Genomic DNA, 19,407 nt, shown 5'->3' on the forward strand with positions numbered 1-19,407 from the left:
CCCAGTCCATATTAATGTTTTTGTTTTTTTTTTTAATATTTCTTTTTATGTTGGGCGGTGGTGGCACACGCCTTTAATCCCAGCACTCGGAAGGCAGAGCCAGGTGGATCTCTGTGAGTTTGAGGCCAGCCTGGTCTACAGAGCGAGATCCAGAACAGGCACCAAAATGACACAGAGAAACCCTGTCTTGAAAAACAAAAACAAACAAACAAAAAGATTTCTTTTTATTTGAGTGTATGCCACATGCGTTTGTGGAGAACTGCCACAGTCAGAAGAGGGGATAGGATCCTGCAGCGCTGGAGTCACAGGGGGTGGTGAGCATCCTGACGTGGGTGCTGGGAACTGAACCTGGGTCCTCTGGAAGAACAGCAAGTACTTTTAACTTAAAAGCCGTCTCTCTGACCCCAATCATGTATGTGTGTGCACCATGTGTTCTGTGTGAAAAACCTGACCATATTTTTGGAGGAATATGGAAGACTTTGGACTAGAAAAGCAGTTGAACTTGTAAGCAGGTCCTAACAGGTCCCCCCAGTGAGATCCCAGAAGACAGTTCTGAAGCAGTGTGGGCTCTGGAAGAGAGAAGGAAGGACTGGTTGGCTTGTCTTGAGACAATCTCTGTGTAGTGCGGCCTTGGGACTCTCCATGTAGACCAGGCTGGCCTCAAACTCACAGAGACCCACCTGCCTCTGCCCCCAGTGTGTGTGTGTGTGTGTGTGTGCGCGCGCGCGCAGGCGCGCGCGCGCGCGCGCGCCACCACACCTAGATAAAAGCAAAGACTTTTAACAGTAACTGGGCCAGAAGCCAATCTTGTGATATTTTGGCAAAGAATGTGGCTGCTTTCTGTCCTTGTCCTAAGAATTTGCCAGAGGCTAGATTTAAAGTGATGGACAAATTTTTCTAGCGGAGATTTCAAAACAGCCTAATACTGACTATCACATGATTATTAGTATGCAGGTCTACTATGAAAAGGAGCAAGTGGGGCAAAAATTAAGTGGAGACGTAGTCTAAAGTGGAAAAGGGCACCCGGAAATGTAATGTTGGAGCCAAGGCTGTGCTGACAGAGATGTAGAAGTAAAGGAGAGCCAAACCCAGGGCAAGACCCCACCCAGCTAAACTCCAGCTTGTGAAAGGAAAAGGCCTTAGGAATAAACAAAAGCTGCTATAAAGGTGATTCAAAGGGGCCGGGGCTCATCCGAAGCAGGCAGCCAACTTGGCAGTGTCGTCCATGTGATTCTGGCATCATGAAGGATATATGTGTAAAGAGATTATGGAATCTTCCTCCAAGGTTAAGAAGAGCCACTGAGACCAGACAGTATGTGGCCGGGCAGTTCACACATGAAGGCCCTGCGAGGCCATCGCATGAAGCAATGAAAATAAAGCCTGGGCTGTTAGAGCCCCCCATGTTGGAGGTATAAGAGTAGTGGGGTACCTGCCAAGAACTGTGGGGGAGCAGCTTAAAAGATGGATCTGCAGCCAAGCAAAGCTGGAGGGTAGGGCCATCCAAGTCCTCTGACGTTCGACAGGGTGTTACAGGACTTGAAGTTTACCCTGCTGGGTTTCAGTCTCGCTTTAGTTCAGTATTTCATCACTGTGCCCCCCCCCCTTTTGGAATGGCAATGTATAGTCTGTGCCTTTATGTGTTGGAAGTATGTGATTTGCCTTTTGAGTTTACAGGGGTTCCACTAAGAGACTGGCTTGAATTTTGGACCTTTAAACAGTGTTGAAACTGGGAGAGTATGAGGACTTTCTACATTAGACTAAATGCTTTATGTTAGGGCCACAACCCTATGGGGGCCAGGGAGTGGAATGTGGCAGTCTGAATGAGAATGGCCCCCATGGGACCACGCCTTTGAGTAGTTGGATCCCAGTTGGTAGAACTGTTTGGGAAGGATCAGGAGTGCAGTCTTATAGGAGGCAGTGTGTCACTGGGGGTGGGCTTTCAATTTTCCATTTCCAGTGTGCTCTTTCTACCTTCTGCTTGTGGTACAAGATGTGAGCTCTCACCGGGTGGTGGTGGCACACACCTTTAATCCCAGCACTCGGGAGGTAGAGGCAGGTGGATCTCTGTGAGTTCAAGGCCAGCCTGGTCTACAGAGTATTTCCAAGACAGGCTCCAAAGCTATAGAGAGGAACCTGTCTCCAAACAAACAAACCACAGAAGATGTGAGCGCTCAGATGTTCCTGCTACCAGGCCTTCACTTTGCCATCATGGACTCCAGCCTTCTAAAACCATAAGCCCAATTATTATTATTATTATTATTATTATTATTATTATTATTTTATTATTATTACAGAGTCTCACCATGTAGCCCTGGTGCCAGTAACTCACTATGGAGACTCAGAGGGATGGACTAAAGGTGTGTACCACCACACCTGCCACAAAAGCTTTTTTCCTCTTTTTTGTTTTTTTTAGACAGGTTCTCTCTGTGTAGCAGTCCTGGCTGTCCTGGAACTCACTCTGTAAAGGCGGGTGCCACCATGCCTGGTTACTATCACTTTTCCCCTTAGGACATGAACCCTGGACCCTCAGCTTAGAAGTCTGATAGTCTGATGCTCCTCTGACAGAGCGCTCCAGGATCTTTTTTTTTTTTTTTCTTTTTTTCAGTTGCCTCTGTCACGGTATTTTATCCCAGCAACAGAAATAAGTAACAAAGTAACTGAGACACCCTGTCTCACAAGAAAAAAAAAAAAAAAAAACAGTTAAGTACAGGAAACTGACTTCCACTTCCACATCAGATGGAGTCATTTAAGGCGAAATCAATGCTCCAAGAACCAGCGAAGCAGACACAAATGTAACAGTCTTCTCTACAAAAGCACCAGGCATGGCAAACGCAGGAGATGGCAGGTTAGAGCCCAGAGGGGTGGGGCACAGAGAGCAGAGCTGACCATCTGCAGCTGGCACTTGCCAAGTTTTGTCACACTGGGTTTAATGACAAGCCTAAGGTTTGAGGGGTATTTGACAGGAGTGGAGACTGGGCTGAGCACGGTGACACACACATTTAATCCAAGCCCTGGGGTTTTGAGGATAGCCTGGACTACAGTGAGATCCTGTCTCAAAAATGAAAGTGAACAAGAGTGGAGCCCGGAGGACTAATCTCTGCTTCAAGACTGCCAAGCTTCCCAGCGGTGGGAAGTGGCAAAAGGGCTTTCGCCCGCTGTGGCAGACCGGACGCCCTGGTTCTCAGCACACACGAGACTCAGGGGCCCACAGCACGTGCACTGCTGGAAGCCCTGGAGGATGGGTCACAGGACAGAAGGCAGCCACCCCTCCAGCCAGCTCAGTGCTTCTGGCGTGGAGTGAGGCAGCCAGTAGCTTTCTACAGGGGCAAGCTCGCCCACCACCAACCCTACTGGAATGAATGTTCCAGGGGTGTGGTCTGTCGTCTCTGAACTCTGTAGTGGCAGGAAAAGTCAGCAGAGCTGGTTGTGTGCACAAGCAAGCATGGTTAGGATCTAACACAACTTATTTACAGGGCCTGGGGAGGTGACTCAGCTGGGAGAGTGCTTGCCTAACACGCAGAATGAGTGCCATCCCCAGCCCTACATGAGCCAGGTGTGCTGGCACACAGCTGTAATCCCAGCATTTGAGAGGCAAAAGTAAGAGGGTCAGGAGTTCAAGGTCATCCATTCACTACATAGCGAATGTGAGGCCAGCCTGGGCTACATGTATTGTATCCCTGTCTCAAAAACAAAGGGGCTGAAAAGATGGCTCAGCAGTTAAGAGCATATGTTGCTCTTGCAGAGGACCCAGGTTTGGTTCCTAGGACCTCATGTGTTTAGAGGACCTGATGTCCTTTTCTGGGCTCATGCGGTACACACACATACACACAAGCAAAATGCTCAAACGCATAAATAAAATCTTTAAAAAATGTATTTTTAAAAACCCCATGCCAGAGCAGTTAACTCTGCAGCTCACACACGATTGAGCCTGTACAATAGTGAGTATTCAGAGACCAGTAATGCCTAGGCGGCACTCACCAACCTAAGACAGAGTGCCTGTGTGGCCTAGGCAGGCGTCTGAATGATGGGTAAGGTGACCTGCTGACGTCCCACGCAACCTAAGTCAGAAGTTCATTTCTAGTAAAAGGGGGACCTATTTTGGGTAACTGTTGTCTTGCTTGCTGACCTTGATATCCTCCCTATGCCAATTCCCTGCTGGGTTCCACTCTACTGAAAGCTTAAGGGAAGTTCCTTGTCTGTGTATCCTGCATAATGGGCGTTAACAGCTTAGATGCATAATTGTAAAACATCAGTAATTTCTGCCCTCTGGGGTTCTCCCATTGTGCTGTAAGCCTGTATTTAAGACCTCCTCCCTCCTTCAATAAATGGGAAAGAGAGAAAGAGAGAGAGAGAGAGAGAGAGAGAGAGAGAGAGAAGGAAGGAAGGAAGAAGGAAAGAGAGAAAGAGAGAGAGAAAGAGAGAAAGAAAAGAAAAGAAAGAAAGAAAGAAAGAAAGAAAGAAAGAAAGAAAGAAAGAAAGAAAGAAAGAAGCCAAGCTAAGGCTGGTCATTTATAATAAAAAACAACAACAACAACAACAAAAAAAAAAAAAAAAAAAAAAAAAAAACATGCCAGGCAGTGGTGGCACACACCTTTAATCCCAGCACTCGGAAGACAGAGCCAGGCAGATCTCTGTGAGTTCAAGGACAGCCTGGTCTACAGAGCGAGATCCAGGACAGGTACCAAAACTACAGAGAAAGCCTGTCTGGAAAAAGCAAAACAAACAAACAAACAAAAACAACAACCCACAAATACAACTTTGTAAAGACCTGTAGTGACCCAGAGGCTGCAATGTGGGGGCCCCTGGCTTCGTGTCACCAGTTTATCCCGTGACAATCAGCCCTGGGAATACCGGACGGAGGATGGAAGCTGCAGTGATAACAGCGATTTTCAGCTGAGAGCAGACTCGGAACTGCAAATTTAAGGCTGCACACTGTAAGCTCTGCTGGTGACAAGTCTGAGCTCACAGCTGGTGACTCAGACCTGGTCACCTAGGAGTGCAGCTGCTGTTGTGGCTCAGTGTGGCCTGAGGCCTTGGGGCCTTGGTGCTGGAACTGGGAGGGAGGGAGGGAGGGTGGAAACTCCCTCACCTTGGCCGGAGCTGGCCACAGGCATTCCCTTCCCCCAAAGCTGACGAGTTCTCAGGAATGACTGCCTGAGCCACATCCCTGCAGTCACCACAGCTTTGCAGGGACAGCATCTCTGCCAGGGCAGCAGCCCAGCACCCTGCCGCTCAGCCTCTGAGTGCCATCACCCTTGCTCACTTTTGTGATAACTGTTTAAAAATAGTTGATACTGTCCTCATTTTAGCTCAAGAGCTCAGGGACTTTTGACAGGATGAGAGTGGAGACTGGGTTGGGCGTGGTGGTGCACACCTTTAATTCCAGCACTAGAGGCAGAGGCAGGTGTGGATCTCTGAGTTCAAGGCTAGCACGGTCTACAGATTGAGTTCTAGGACAGCCAGAGCCACACAGAGACCTTGTCTCAGACAAACACATGGGTTGGGGATTTAGCTCAGTGGTAGAGCGCTTGCCTAGCAAACGCAAGGCCCTGGGTTCGGTCCTTCCACTAGGCCTGTGAGACAGGTAAGTGGTGGAGGTACTTGCTGTTAGGCCTGAGGCCTTAGTTCTACGCTTGAGACCCAGTGCTAGGAGAGAATCAACTCACGCAAGTTGTCCTCTGACCTCCACTGAAGTGGGAGTCAGCGGAGTCCCCTGGAGGCAACCCAGGCAAAGCTCCCTTGCTTATAGGAACAACCAGGCGGAGGGGTTGTGTGCAGGGTGTGGTGACAGCAGCAGCCCCAGGGGAGTAGTGGCTCTGGTGTGAGGGTGACACTGGGCTGCTGCTCTGCTTCTGCTGAAACTGCCGTCCTCATGCAGGACTGGAGGCTGCAGCTCTGTTTTCTGGGCCTCTCCCTGATGCCCACTCCTATTGGGAAGAGGCTATCGACTACTCCACCCTCAGGCTGGTGCCTGGGGGGGCCCACCCCGTCCAGGGCCACTCTTCTCCTTCCAGCACCCAGTGAGTAAGGCTCAGCTACTCCATTCCTCAGTTCCGGGGTGCTGTCACCTGGCAGGGAATGACCCGGCTCCCTGGCTGCTGCCTCTCAGCCCTGTCCATGCTAACCTGAGCTCTCACAAGTGTCTGTAAGGAGCAGGTGGGGACTTTTCCCCACCCAAATCATATGGCTATGTCAGTGGGCATCTGCCATGCTTCACCAGGTTTTGAGCTGAGGTCAGGTGCAAGCTGGTTGTCCCGAGGCACCTGCAAGCTCCCTCCCACATGAAGCGCTGGAGCGAAGGCTGTGGCTCCTGTTTAAAAAAAGACTCGCCGGGCGGTGGTGGCCTACGCCTTTAATCCCAGCACTCGGAGGCAGAGGCAGGTAGATCTCTGTGAGTTCAAGGCTAGCCTGGTATCTAAAGTGAGTTCCAGGAAAGGCGCAAAGCTACACAGAGAAACCCTGTCTCGAAAAACAAAACAAAACAAAAAGAGAGGACTCTTGTCCAGTCCCAAGTGGTCAGCCCTGGACATACGCACACAGAATCAAAGCTAAATGGACTCAGTGGGTTAGTTCTATGTGTGTGCACATATGTATATACACACATTAAATATATGGGTGACAGTAATTAAAGAAGAGATCGGGGCTGGAGAGATGGCTCAGAGGTTAAGAACACTGACTGCTCTTCCAGAGGCCCTGAGTTTAATTCCCAGCAACCACATGGTGGCTCACAACCATCTGTAATGAGATCTGGTTCCCTCTTCTGGCCTGTAGTCAGAACACTGTATACATAATGGAGTTGGGGTGTGCACTAGGAGTCATGTAGATGCATGCTCATGTATGAAGTTCTCAATGGGGTAAAATCAACAACAAAGGAGACCCGGGGGGAGGAGAGGCTGACAGGCCTCTCATCAGCCACCAGGGAAGTGGTAAGGAAATCAATGGCTCCACTCCTGCACACCAGGGTGGTTATGGTCTAAAACAACAGGGGGAGAGGTGTGTTGATGAGGACAGAGGGAACCTGGCAGCCTCTTGGATCCCTGAAGAGTGTAAAAAGGCAGCCAGCTCCTTGCAAGTTAAGTACAGTTACCACAGCGATCAGTTCTGGGCTGAGGACGAGGCTCAGCTAGGAGCGCGCTTGTCCATGCTGCTCAGCAGGCCAGGCTCGGCCCGCACTGTGTAAGTGTGCTCCATCTTCGATCCCAGCACCCACTCCTGGAGCCTGGGAGGCGGCAACAGGGGCATCGGGAAGTTCAACTACATGAGACCCTATCTCAAAAACGAGGGGACAACCAACCAACCCAAACGCAAACCAGCAAAAACAAAACCCCAAGGGAAAAGAAGAAAAATGATTTTGAACTTGGTAGACAGATGGTGGTGGGAACAGGCTATAAACACCCTGCCTGCCACTCAAAGGCACAGAACTGAACACCTTAAGAGGTTTATTAGTGTTAGGTGATTTACCTCTCTAATAGAAGATGTCACTGGGTCCTGAGAAAAGAGCATGAACAGTATTTCCCAGAAGCACCAGATTCATAAGGGCACGAGCTGCTCCCATGTCCCCTCTACAGGCTGGGGCACAGCTGCACGCTTCCTTTCTCCTCAGCCTGAAGGGAGGGTTTAGTGATCCTCTGGAGACAGGGCAAGCCAAGGGTCTGTGATTGCCCAGGTCACTCACCTCCTAGGTGCAGCCTGGTCTCACAAATCCCGAAACCTTGCACTGCACCTGCTAGCCACCCACCCGTGAGCCTGTAGCCTCCTGTGATGCCCTCAACTTCTGCCAGCCTCTCTCACCCGCTCCATGCCAAGGCTCCTTTCTTTGACTTCCCACCAGGGGGCAGTGAAGGGAACCTTCAGAAGGATGGAGACATTCAGGGATTCCTCAGCAAGGATCCCAGAAGCTTCAGTCGAACAGGCTCTGCTCCATCTGCTCTCAATGCCAACAGCAACAGTGGACACAGTGCTCAGTGTGTGTGCGCGTGTGTGTGTAAACTGCCAGGTAACACAGTTCAACTTCAGGGTTCTAGAGCTCTGGGCCTGTGTCCTGTTTAAGCCTCTGGAATCTAGAATATAGGGTTTTCTCCTTGGGAACTCTGGGAGCCCAGGCAGGCAGGGAACCACCACCAAGTTCACCGATACCAGCTCCAAGGCTCAGAAAGCCAACTCCTCAAGCGGTGTACAAAGGGTTTTGTTGGCTCTGCAGAAAACCCCTCCAGCTTAGGGTGGGAGTTAGCAGAGTCCACAGCGCTTTGGCAGCTCCATGTCTCTGCCAGCAGTGGCTGCAGAGTGACATTTGGAAAGGTCGTACAGCCGACCTTTGGGTGGACAGGGGGTGAAATGTCACGCATATCCTTTTAGAGCCATACTGGCAGGGACAGAGTATTCCTTTCATCCGGACAGGCAACAGCCAGTTTTCTACAATCCTCTTAGAGCTCTGTCTCCGACCCTGAGAGAAGAATCGAGCCTGCTGGAGACAGGACATTCCCAAGCTCCACACCCCGGCAGTGTCTGTCTCACAGTCCTCCTGACCAGACGTGCCAGGAACACCACCCCAGGCCTTCACACGGTCCTGTTAGAAACTCCCTGGCAGGGTCTGCAGATGGCTCTGGGTGAAAGCAGCACCCTTTCCTCTCTTGGCCTGGTGGCGAAGAGGCAGAGGTGGGTACGGGAACTTGGCCAATGTCTTAGAGCTCCCTGTGGCTTCCCTAGGTGCACACCTTCCTCCTGGAGCTGGTGCCACCTCAGCCCTTGACCAGTTCCCTCAAGAGTGTTCCTTTTTCACCAAAGCCCTTCTAGCACATTTCAGGGTAGCTGTCTGTGTGTCATGCAATGGGTTCATCTGTCTCTAAAGCATGCACCATGCCAGGGTTAGTCTTCTAGGTCCCAGAGTCAGGGCAGAGTTCCACTGTGTGTATCATGACACTGGGTAGATAAGACATGGGCAGTGTCTGCCTGAGAGCAGGACAGTGTTGTGTCAACATACCAGCCAGCGGGACTCGCATCCTCTACTGAACCCTAACCAGGAAGAGCCCTTCTAGGTGGACTTGATGTCCCAGAAAGCAGGAAGAGCCTGTAGGTGGCTTTCATGGGTAAGGGGAGCTCTGAAAGCCCGAGAGACGACTGGGGGATTGGCACTGGTCCTAGATACCTGGGCCACCCCAGGCTCTGCTGCAGGGCTGTGGGTAAGATGAGTCACCGCTGTCCCAGTCCGCTCCTCCTGCAGCACCAGGCGGCAGGGGAGCCTCTGGCCTCTGATCAGACACTCCACACGGCTTCCCCGTTTACATGGAAACACCAAGCATGTTCAAGGGATCTCCTGAGCTGACGCAACAGCAACAGGGTTGCTGTGAGGGGCCCTGGCCAGTTGTTCAAGCCTCCCTACACTCTGTGTCCTCTGTGTGTGTGTGTGTGGGGGGGGGGGGGCTCTGCTGCAAGAAAATTTCAGATTTCAGAGTTGAAGACAAGACTTCAAAATCTAGCTTTAAATAAACATGGAATTAAAAAAAGAGAGAGCACACACGGAGCCTCCAGCAGCCGAAATTAGCAGCAGCCAGCCCTGGGCAGGGAAGCCATCTGTGAGCATGAGAAGCAGCGTGTACATGTCTGGGCTTCTCACTCTGGCAGGACCAGCTGGGGACGGCGGCGGTGCAGTGGGGAAGGACCTGGAGGAACACACCGGGGCTCGGGGTTGGGTGTCTTTTGACTTCAGGGTCTGGAAAACAATTTCCTCTGCCACAACCGGAAAACACCTTTAGACCTGTTCGAGGCAACTTAATTTAAGAGGCAGAGCAATAAGAAAAACAAAGGGGATGTTTTGTTTGGGGATAAGCGAATCAGTGCAATGAGCAGGAAGCAAGGTTTGGCTTTCACCTTTCCCCAGGGAAGACAAGGGACCACTCTGGCCTATGGAGCAGGCGGGCACAGCCAGGTCTGCCTGTGCTAGGCTGCTGCTGCTGCTAGCGCTGTCTTCACGGAGTGGTCTCGCTCTGACGACAGGTATACCACTTTTTCAGTTTTCTTACTCACCCACTGATGGCACAACCCCACCACAAGCTGGGTATGCACAGGAGGAAGGGGCGTGCGTGCCTGACATGGGGTGTGCTTTCCATGTTGCCAGGGGCACCCGTATCCCAGCACTCTTAAGCCTGGTCTTGTGTACGCTTGGACTGCAGGCTGCAGCTGCACAAGGGTTCGGTGCAGAGGGCTCCACTGCAGCCTGTCACCTGCCCAAGTTATTTAAGTCTGCATTGTCAGTTAATGTATTCTAATAGGCAAGTGGGTGACCGAGCTGGCAGACGCAGAATGACGCTGAAATGTAACAAGAGGAGAAGCACCCAAGGAAACTTCGAGGCTTGTTTGCGCCCCTGCGCTCACCCCCGCGCTGCCTCCCACAGGCACCTGGAGTCATGCCGATGTGATGTGCAGATTACATAAGGGGGAGGGTTGCTGGGGAAGCTACCCCCATACCAGGGCGACAGGGCACGACGGGAGGGCACATTTCCCACATCTCTACCCTTGGCAGAAAGGCTCTGCCTTCCTGGGCCTGCCTGCAGGGGAGGCTCTGTGGGAGGTCACAGTCTGAGCAGACAGAGGCAGGGTCAGGTAACATTCTGGAAAACCAAAAGACCATGCTCACACCCCCATCCACCAGGCGAGTGCCCTGCCTGGTCCCTTCTTTCCAGCCAGGTGTGCAGGGCTGATCTGCCTCCTCCAGCAGGAAGCAGGACACACGTGGCGGCTAAGGAGAAGCAAGCTCTGAATCAGTCAGGTTAGGAGTAAAGCTGAGGTGCAGTCTGGGAGGAAGGAGGGGAGCACCAACATCCGGGAGAGCAAGAGAGATGAACTGCTCCACAGACTTCAGGGCTAGCTAGCAAGGCAAGATGGGCCCTATCCAGGGCCAGCTCCCAGCACCCTCTGACCTGTAGCCCAGGGCCCCGCAAGGTCCTTTGCTCTACATTTCCTCATTCAGAGCAAAGATACTCCACGTCCTTCTCTTTTTTTCTTCCTTGGAGTGGTACCAGGGACCAAGCCCAGGCCTCAGACATCCTGAGTCTGGCCCTGTGTCCACCCCCAGCTACTGTAGTTAGTGTGTTGCCTTAGTGGGATGCATTTACTACGGTTCAGGAGCCAGTGCTGACATATCATTAACTAAAGCCCACAGTTCATTCAGAATTCTCCAGATTCCAGTGTCCTCTTCCTGTCCAGGACCCAGCAGGCCTCCAGGGGACGTTCAGTCTTCCTGTCTCCTCAGGCTCCCCTGGGCTGCAGTCTCTCTGCCTTCAGTCATGATGGGGGACACGGCAGCATGCGGAACACTGGTCAGGGTCAGGGGTCAGGGGTCTACCGTACTGTCTCTGCTAGGCTTGGGAGGGAAAACTGAGGAGGAAGGTGCTCTGTTCAGGGCAGTGCCAGCCTCTAAAGTGTGGTGGATCTTCCACATGGCTCCACATTCCCCAACCCCTCCCAACACTGCTCAGCACACCCTAATCTCTGCTCTGGGGGCTCAGGGAGGCTAGGGGACCTGCCCAGAGCCACATAGTGTCGCCCTACCTTGCAAACTGACTGGTTACTCGACTGGCTTCCTTACACCCGGGCCTTCTCCTCACACTGCACCCTGAGCCTGCCAAGGTCAGGTCTCAACCTGTCCCCCTCCAGTGTGGCAGGCTATGCCTTGAAGGCCAGACGAAACCCAAGTGGCTGATGGCAGCTGAAATAGACTTCCTGCCGATAGGAACGAGCCTTCCACCTGGAGTTCCCAGCACATTCTTGCTGTTCTAGCCACTGAGCTGGCTAGCCATTCAGAGTGTCCTGAAACCAGAGCAGTACGCCCCCCCCCCAAGAATGCTTCTGCCCTCTGGCCTGGCGCAGGCACCTGCCAAGCAGTCAACATGGGCGACCAGGGTGAAGCAGTCAACATGGGCGACCAGGGTGAAGCAGGAGGGAAAAGGCAGGGTTTTCCCGAAGGCCCAGAGGCTCCTGTGCCTTTCGGTCCCTCCTACTAGAACTTTCTGGTTACCTATTACAAAAGCTTGAGTCTGGGAATGAAAACAGAAGCCTTCCCCTGGAGAGAAGAAAAGCTGCCGGGTGGGGTGGGGTGGGGTGGGGTGGGTGGTGGAGAGCTCTCCCTTAACAGGCACAGCTCTCCCACCAACTTGGAGACCTTAGATAATGGCTACCCTCTTAAGCCGAGCTCAGCAAAGTGGCTGAGGATGGAGGTGAAGGTGGGGTGACAGTCTGCTGGGGGTCACTTCCCGAAGGGCAGCTTCTGCTGAGCAAAGACTCCCAATCCGTGTGCCTGCCTTGCCAGGAGAACAGCTTGCTTGAAATGCAAAGGCTGTCATCCTGTAATTAAATCTGAGACCCCCCCCTTCCTACATGACGCCGAGATGAAGCCACTTATATAACGCAACTAAAAATAAGCTTGTGGAGACATACACACGGGCGCTCCCCACCCCCAGCCCGTCTCTACTGCTGCCCACCCTGAACCAGTGACCTGCAGCACTGTGGATCAGAGGTTATTCCTGCCGTGGACCCTGGGCTCAGCATTACCCATGCAGAGAATGGAAGGCTAGTGCTCAGGGGAGTGGACACGTGGATTATGGCTGGAGGGCTGCAGATCGCTACTCCGGGAAGACCGACAGTCCCAAGGGAGGAAAGCAAGCAGCATGTGGACATTGGTCTGTCTGTCTGTGCTTCCAGAGACTCTCCCAGAGCTGCCCATTCACTGAAACCTGCTCCCGTCCATCCCAGAGCTTGGACTAGTGAGCCCCATTCCCACCTCAGCACAGTACAAGAAGAGCAGAGGCAGCCGGTAGGTCCGGGAGGGTATGTTGGCCGGCAGTCGCCACCCTGGGTGGCACTTCTCACTATTTCTCCTGGGAAGATGCAGGAAGAGCCAAAGACAATGGTTTCCTCCGCCCCTGGTGGACGGAAGTGGGTGTAAGCCCACACATGGGCCACCGTTTCCTAGCTACCAGGCTGCCGAACCTTTAGGACCTAAGCAGAGTCCTTGGCCACCAATGTCATGGGAAAAGGTGTAAGATGAGGTTTGTAATGGGCTTTGGAAGAAAGGAGTCAGGGAAAGTGTGGCCTCATAACTAACTCCACACATGGAGCCAGTGTCTTGGCTGATCTGTGGATGCCCAGCTCACTCAGTGCCTACCCACCCAGGAACCTGAACTCTGGCTGTCGGTGTTCTTACTATTAAAGGAGCTGCTGCCTGGGTCAAAAAGGCTTCAGGGAATGCCGCTGAAATATGGACGCAGGCTAGGATCACCCACCAGAGAGCTGAAAGGAACAAGTCCTTGTAGGCTGGACGTAAAGACAGGTCCTGACTGTCTCTTTCCTGTCCCCGCCCCACTCCCAAAGTAGTCCCGTTTGTGCCAGCCATCGGTCACAGTGCCCTGAGCTGCAGGCAGGATGTAGGTCCACTTCCACCCGGGTGTCCTGACACCCCTCTTCCCACTGTGGGCTTCTGCTGCAGATGTCCAACCTCTTGCCACATGGACAGGCCTGAGGCTGCCAGGAAGCCAGCTGGCTTGAGTCTGTCACCATGCTGAGTGTGCTCCGGGGACAGAAACAGGGTGACTGTGGGTAGGCAGGCCCAGGAAAGTGCCTTGGGTTGTTGCAGAAGGGGAGTGGCCCAGGCCATGGGAATTTTCCCGGGGGAGCCACTTCCCGGGCTCCCAGAGAGATCTCCTGTTTTTGCTGCCAATGTCCACCTCTCATTCTCCTCTGTGGCCCCCGATCTTCTGGGGGCAAGAGTGAGGGGCTGCCTCTCTCCCTGTGCACCAGTTCCCAGCTGGCCTTCAGATCAGTAAGGGATCAATGTGTGGCAGGAGGGTTGAGCCGGCACACTATGCCATGCTGGTCTAGATCAGCAGGAACAGGGAGGGAGAGGGAAGCTGACCAACCAGTGGCATCAGTCAATAAAGGCCCCTATCTGACAGCCAGTTTAAGCTGGCTTTCGGTCACTTGTAACCAAAAGAACCCAAGAGAGCAGAAACACAGGGATACACACTAAAATCACACAGACAATTAAAAAAGAAAAGAAAAGAGGACACAGGGCCAGTGGCTGAAAGAACAGGAAACCAAATCTCTGTCCTGTGCTTTCTAAATCCCTCCCTTTGCTTCTTACACATGTAGCAAAGGGAACAGGAACCCGTCTGAGTTCAGTTCTGACAGCCGCGCCACGGATCTGCGTCCGTCCGCCGGGTTGTTGAAGGAGCGGAGTGACCAGCTGTCCAGGAAGCGGATGCTGCAGTGTTATGTTTAATTAAAAGGAAACATTCAGCTCTGGTGTTTTACAATGTAAAGCAAATAATTCCTCTATGTTCGTCTAATTTATGTAAATATTTCTCCAAAGGAACTGTGCTGGAACCCCGTGCGCCAACCTGGTCAGTTTCCTCAGCCAAGCCTTACACGGTACGGTCCTTAAACCACCAGCCGCGGGGCAGCTCCAAGCTGTGCGGGGAGGCTCCTCCCCCGGAGCTTTCCACCCCGTTCCCTACCGCACCACCCCCGAGGATTCTCTCCACGCCCCACGCGCGCCTCTCCTGGCTCCTCTTCCCAGAATCCCAAACCCAACCGCCTACCTCTACCCCTCCACCCTCCGTCCAGCGTCTGCCCACCTCCAGGGCCCGCCCCATGGCCCACCCTGTCCCGAGCCTGCCCTCCAGGGTTCAGGGTCCTCCCTCTAGCTCAGCACCCTCCTCCGTCTCCACCCACTCCCGCCCCGGGAGTCCTCCCTTCCGGAAGACCGTCGGGGTCGACGCACGCCTCGCCGACTCACCTGCAATAGCGCGGGAGCCACCGGCGCACTCCTGCGGGACCCTCGAGGGCCTGCAGCCCGTACCGCTTGCCTCCCGAGCGCCGCCTCCACGCGCGCTAGCGCCGGTGTCCCCCGCGCCGCCCACACCCCGCGCTTGCTCTTCCTGCGCCACCCCGCCCCCGCTTTCCGCCCCCAGCCCGGCTGTCGCTCCGGCCCCCTCAGGCGGCTCCGGGGCCTCAGCGCGCGCCTCGCCTCCGCCTCCCAGCGGCCGGCCAATCGCTGCCCGCAGCCGGCCTCCGAGTCCCGCCTCTATCCCCGCCCTTCGCCCCCGCCTCCGAAACTCACCAATGGGAAGAACGGCGCAGGAGCGGGCCTGGCGGTTGCCTAGCAGCGGCTGGGTTGGGCGGGGGCGGACAGCCGGGGGCGGTGATCCGGGCGCGGCGGGGGCGGGGCCCGGGGGCGGGGTCTTTATGGGGTGGGGCCTTCAGCGACTATAAAGGCTGCGGCCGCCGGGCGCCGCGCTCTGTAGTCCTGGTCTGCGCGCCTTTTCCTGTTGCTGCGGCTGTCGCCTTCCTCACCGTCGCCCGTGCCCCTTCTCTGGTCTGTGGTGTAGCCGGGACCCAGGACCATGTCGCTTTCACGCTCGGAGGAGATGCACCGGCTCACGGAAAATGTCTACAAGGTGAGTTTCCAGCGCGGCCCCGAGTGCGCCCCTGAGTCTTCAGGCCCGAGCAGGGCACCGGCTCCCGGACTGCGGGTGTGGTGGGCCGATCTTTGGTTGGTCACAGGTGGCCGCGCCCGCCCAGGGTCCTTACGCCCGCCGCGGCCCGCGCAGTCCCCGAGCACGAGTGGGCGCCCCCACCCCGACGGCGCTCAGCCCCCGCGCGCTCCCTCAGCACGCCCGTCTGCCCTGGCGTCCGGAGGGACCGAGCGGTGCGGGGCCTGGGCTGTGCTCTGCCACCTAGTCTGTCCGCTGCACCCTGAAGTGAGGGGAACAGGGAGCGGGGGCGGCGTGGGGGTTGCAGACTGCAGCGGTCGGTCGCCCTGCGCTTGCTTGGCGCGGTGGCACTGTAGGGCTCTTCTAGGCGCTGTTATGCCAGCCTCTGGGCACTTTCTCCTCAACAGGCTTTCCCTTTCCACAACTCCTTTACGGGTGTTAATGGACGTGGCCCGAAGTGGGAGGTCGAGCGCGGGCAGGTTGGATGGGTGGACAGATAATCCATCATCTTATGTAACCGCAGAGGGAGAAGACTAATTGTGTAGGAGGCTGACGCGCCTGCTTTTGCTTCTGATATGTGTTAAGAGTCGCATTCACATCCTCATCTGTGAAATGACAGTTTCTCATGGAAGAACTGCAGAGCCCTCTTCCAGCCCCCTCTGCAAGCTCCCTGCTGTCATGTCATGTCTGTGCCTTGGGTACAGATGGACGGGCATTCCCCGTGTCTTCAGGATGGGTTCTCGTAGTCCTGGCCCCCACCTCCAGTGACACAGCCTGGGGCTCCCTGATGGCACCAGGCCCACTGCAGTTCCCAGTGACATTTTTTTTTTTTCTCAAGAGAGAAATCCCTGCCCTGACCGGTCCATGGCAGTCCTCTTTACAAAGCTATGCTTTATTTCAAAACTGTGTCTGAAGGTTAAGGAAAAGGCTTGTGATTAGAGTCACTGGTTTTTTACACGGACTTGCTGGTTCACGGCTGAACGAGATTGTGCTCTCTCTAGAGCAACAGTTTCTGTTTGTATGAACCAACCATGGCTGCGCCTTTCTAGGCAGTGGCTTGTGAAACCTTCTTGCTGTGCTCACTCCGCTGCCGGCAGCAGATGGAAGCTTCTAGGGTGGCCCTTAGGTTTCAGCTGGAGTCCAGGGGGCAGATTATACTTTAATTCATTGTTTAATAAAGGCTTTAAAGTTGTAGTTACCTGGGTCTGGAGGAATCCTGAAGGTGGGTGGAGGGGCTGAAGGAGCTCCCCAGCCATGTCCGAGCTGCCGGCAAGCAGGATTCGGAACAGCCTTTAGGTTTTTATGTTTCCCGTCCATGGACTCCATGGTGTACGTTTCCCTCCTGTTGTTCTGTGGAAGCACATGCTGTCAGGGGAGGGAGGTTTATTAAATTATTAGTCATTAGTTCCATTACAGTTTGCTCCTTACTGCAGGGGATGGGAGAGACGTAATGGTCACAGTCTTTCCAAACTTCCCCATTTTTCCTGCTTCTTCACTGAAACCATTAAACAGGAACTTCCCTGTCGAGAATCATGCAGGGTGTGAGGAGTAGCTTTTGCTCTGGAGAATCCCACAGTCCTCCTTAATAAAGCTCATGCCTGGGCAGTCAGCCTGCACTTACAGCTCCAGGCTTCACCCACATGCTGCTGTAACTCATCTGCATGTCCAAAGTCAGAGCTCTGTCAGTGGCAGAAAAACTCTTGGCACTTGGGGCCGTCCAGCAGCGGCTGCAGGCCAGCAGGCTGGGGGCCCACGGTGGACTCCATGTGGGTCGTTTACTGTTTGGGGCAGTGGTTGGCGCTTCCTCCGGGTGAACGTGTGGTGATGAGATCTTCGTCAGCTTTTGAGGTGTTGGACACAGGTAGGCTGCAGATGTCTGAAGGACTTTCCTGCAGTGTAGGCAGGGGGCGCTTGTACCCTCTGGGGGCCTAAGAACTGAGTCTTTGACTCCTGTGCTCAGTTCTCATTTTGTATTTTGTCACTAAGGAGTCCACAGTGTGTGGTGGCGCTAGTACAGGTCGGGCAGCCTTGGCATGTGGGCCAAGAGATACCCAGCCCACACAGAGGCACAATCAGGGGAGAGCCAGAGCCACCAGTGTGCAGCTCGAGGCTGGCGCAGCCAGTCTGCCATGTTGTCTTCTCCTGGGACATGTGGTGGCTGACTCCCTACTAGGGGCTGTACCTCTTGGGAAGGCTGGGCTGTGGCTCTGTTCAGTGTCACCCGCCATGCAGCTCCGCTGTTTGCTTTGGCCCTTGCATCACTTCAGCTGCAGTTCTGAGTGCTGTTTGCCTTGGCAAAGAAAAATGCTTGTCCTTGGCCCTGCTGATTAAGAATTCAAGAATAAAATGTACAGTTTTGATTTTCCTCCTGGAAGAACGCAGTCTTTGACCTCTTTCCTGGTGGCTCAGTTCCCTTGGGAGCTGTGTCCTCGGGGAATTTCATGAAAGATGAAGGCAAGAAAAACAGGACAGCTTCATGACGTTCACCAGGAGCTTATCCGCAGGCCTTTGGGCCCTGCAGAGAAGGGGAGCCGTAGGCAAAGAAAACCCCCACCCCCACAATGCACAGGCAACAGAAACTAGAGTCTGACTGGTGTCCTCCTGGGTGGCACCTGGGTTGGGCATAGATTCCTGGAGGCAGGGTCTACTGCCCGGGTGAAAAAGTGAGCATGGTCTTCAGAATAAGTCAGGCTAAAGCCTCACAGCCTTTTGGGTCCCTCTGAGTATACAGAAGTGACTTCTTGAGCAGCTTGATGAGCCCCTGCTGGTATGAGAAGAGAGGGTCAGGTCAGCTAATTTGTTGTTGTTTCAAGACAGGGTCTCACGCACGCACGTGCTCATTCCTGTGCCACAGCTCCCATATGGTGATTAGAGGACAACTTATGAGACTATGTGTCTCTCCTGCTAAATGGGTTTTGGTTGAACTCTGACTGTCAGCTTGGTGGCAAGCACCCTTACCTGCTGGGCCATCTCAACAGCTCAAGTAGGGTCCCGTCCCATGTCGTCGTCCCCCACCCCCCCAGAGGGTTTTTCTGTGTAGCTTTGCGCCTTTCCTGGAACTCGATTTGTAGACCAGGCAGGCCTCGAACTCACAGAGATCCGCCTGCCTCTGCCTCCCGAGTGCTGGGATTAAAGGCATGCGCCACCACCGCTCTGCTCAAGTAGGGATATTTGTTGTTATTATTGGTTTTCTGAGACAGGGTTTCAGGTAGGCTAGGCCTGCCTCAACCTCACTATGTAGCTGAAGATGACCTTGAACTCCTAATTCTCCTGCCTCCACCTTCCAAGTGCTAGGATTATAGGCTTGTACCTCTATGCCTAGCTGAGTTGAGCGGTTTCTCAAAGATTGTAGTCCATGAGAAGCCCTGGATCCTGGGTAACCCCTTGACCCTTGAGGGCGGCAATTGCTTCTTCAAGAACAGCACTACCGTTCTCCATGCAGCCCGGCAGAAGTTGCTCATGGAATTGTGGATCCAGGTCTTGGAGCAACATGGGTGGGATTGTTCCCAGTGGCTACCTGGTCACCTTCCTCACACTGTGGTATTGGCAGAAAGCTGGCCTGGCCATGCTGTAGCCGTTGAGCTGAACACTGTATTATGATTGGTCAAGTCTGGCAGGGAGGATCCCCCCCCCCCCGCCATTCCTCCTACATCCCTCCCACTTCTCTGGGAGGATGTTTTGGGAAACTGGAAGTGTGGGACCATAACCTCTCTGCTAAACCAAAGTGATACTCGTCCCTTGTTTTAAGAAGGGTGGCCTGGGTAGTGACAGACAGTGAAGGGGAGTTTCTCAGACACTAACTGGCAGTGTGTGTCTGCTGAGAGGAGAGAGGCCACCGTGCTGTGTTCTTTTCTATGTGCACACGTGTATTATAGGTACTTCCGGGTCCGGCCTGTCGGTAGGGAGGCTGGCTCTGCTCTCA

The 19,407-nt window shown here is 53.9% G+C and overlaps 1 protein-coding gene and 1 long non-coding RNA gene across 7 annotated transcripts in view; both read left to right on the forward strand.

The window, feature by feature from the left end:
- The first annotated feature begins 8,517 nt into the window (after positions 1-8,517).
- On the forward strand, positions 8,518-12,809 carry LOC121831561 (uncharacterized). Its single transcript, XR_013042004.1, has 3 exons — positions 8,518-8,655; positions 9,878-9,993; positions 12,697-12,809. It is a non-coding gene; the product is annotated as an uncharacterized LOC121831561 (long non-coding RNA).
- A 2,383-nt stretch (positions 12,810-15,192) lies between these two features.
- Baiap2 (BAR/IMD domain containing adaptor protein 2) overlaps positions 15,193-19,407 on the forward strand; it is a 71,069-nt gene continuing 66,854 nt past the window's right edge. For 4 of the 6 annotated variants that reach the window (XM_076543895.1, XM_016006243.3, XM_006987707.4 and 1 more), the window contains exon 1: positions 15,275-15,449. In XM_076543895.1, coding sequence (XP_076400010.1) covers positions 15,396-15,449 — 54 coding nt within the window. In that variant the 5' untranslated portion in view covers positions 15,275-15,395. Of the gene's footprint in view, positions 15,450-19,407 lie in introns of all 6 variants that reach the window. The other 2 variants (XM_006987706.4, XM_016006241.3) reach the window with 2 other exon arrangements.

This window comes from Peromyscus maniculatus, chromosome 8 (assembly GCF_049852395.1).
Source record: "Peromyscus maniculatus bairdii isolate BWxNUB_F1_BW_parent chromosome 8, HU_Pman_BW_mat_3.1, whole genome shotgun sequence".
NCBI classification, from domain to species: domain Eukaryota; kingdom Metazoa; phylum Chordata; class Mammalia; order Rodentia; family Cricetidae; genus Peromyscus; species Peromyscus maniculatus.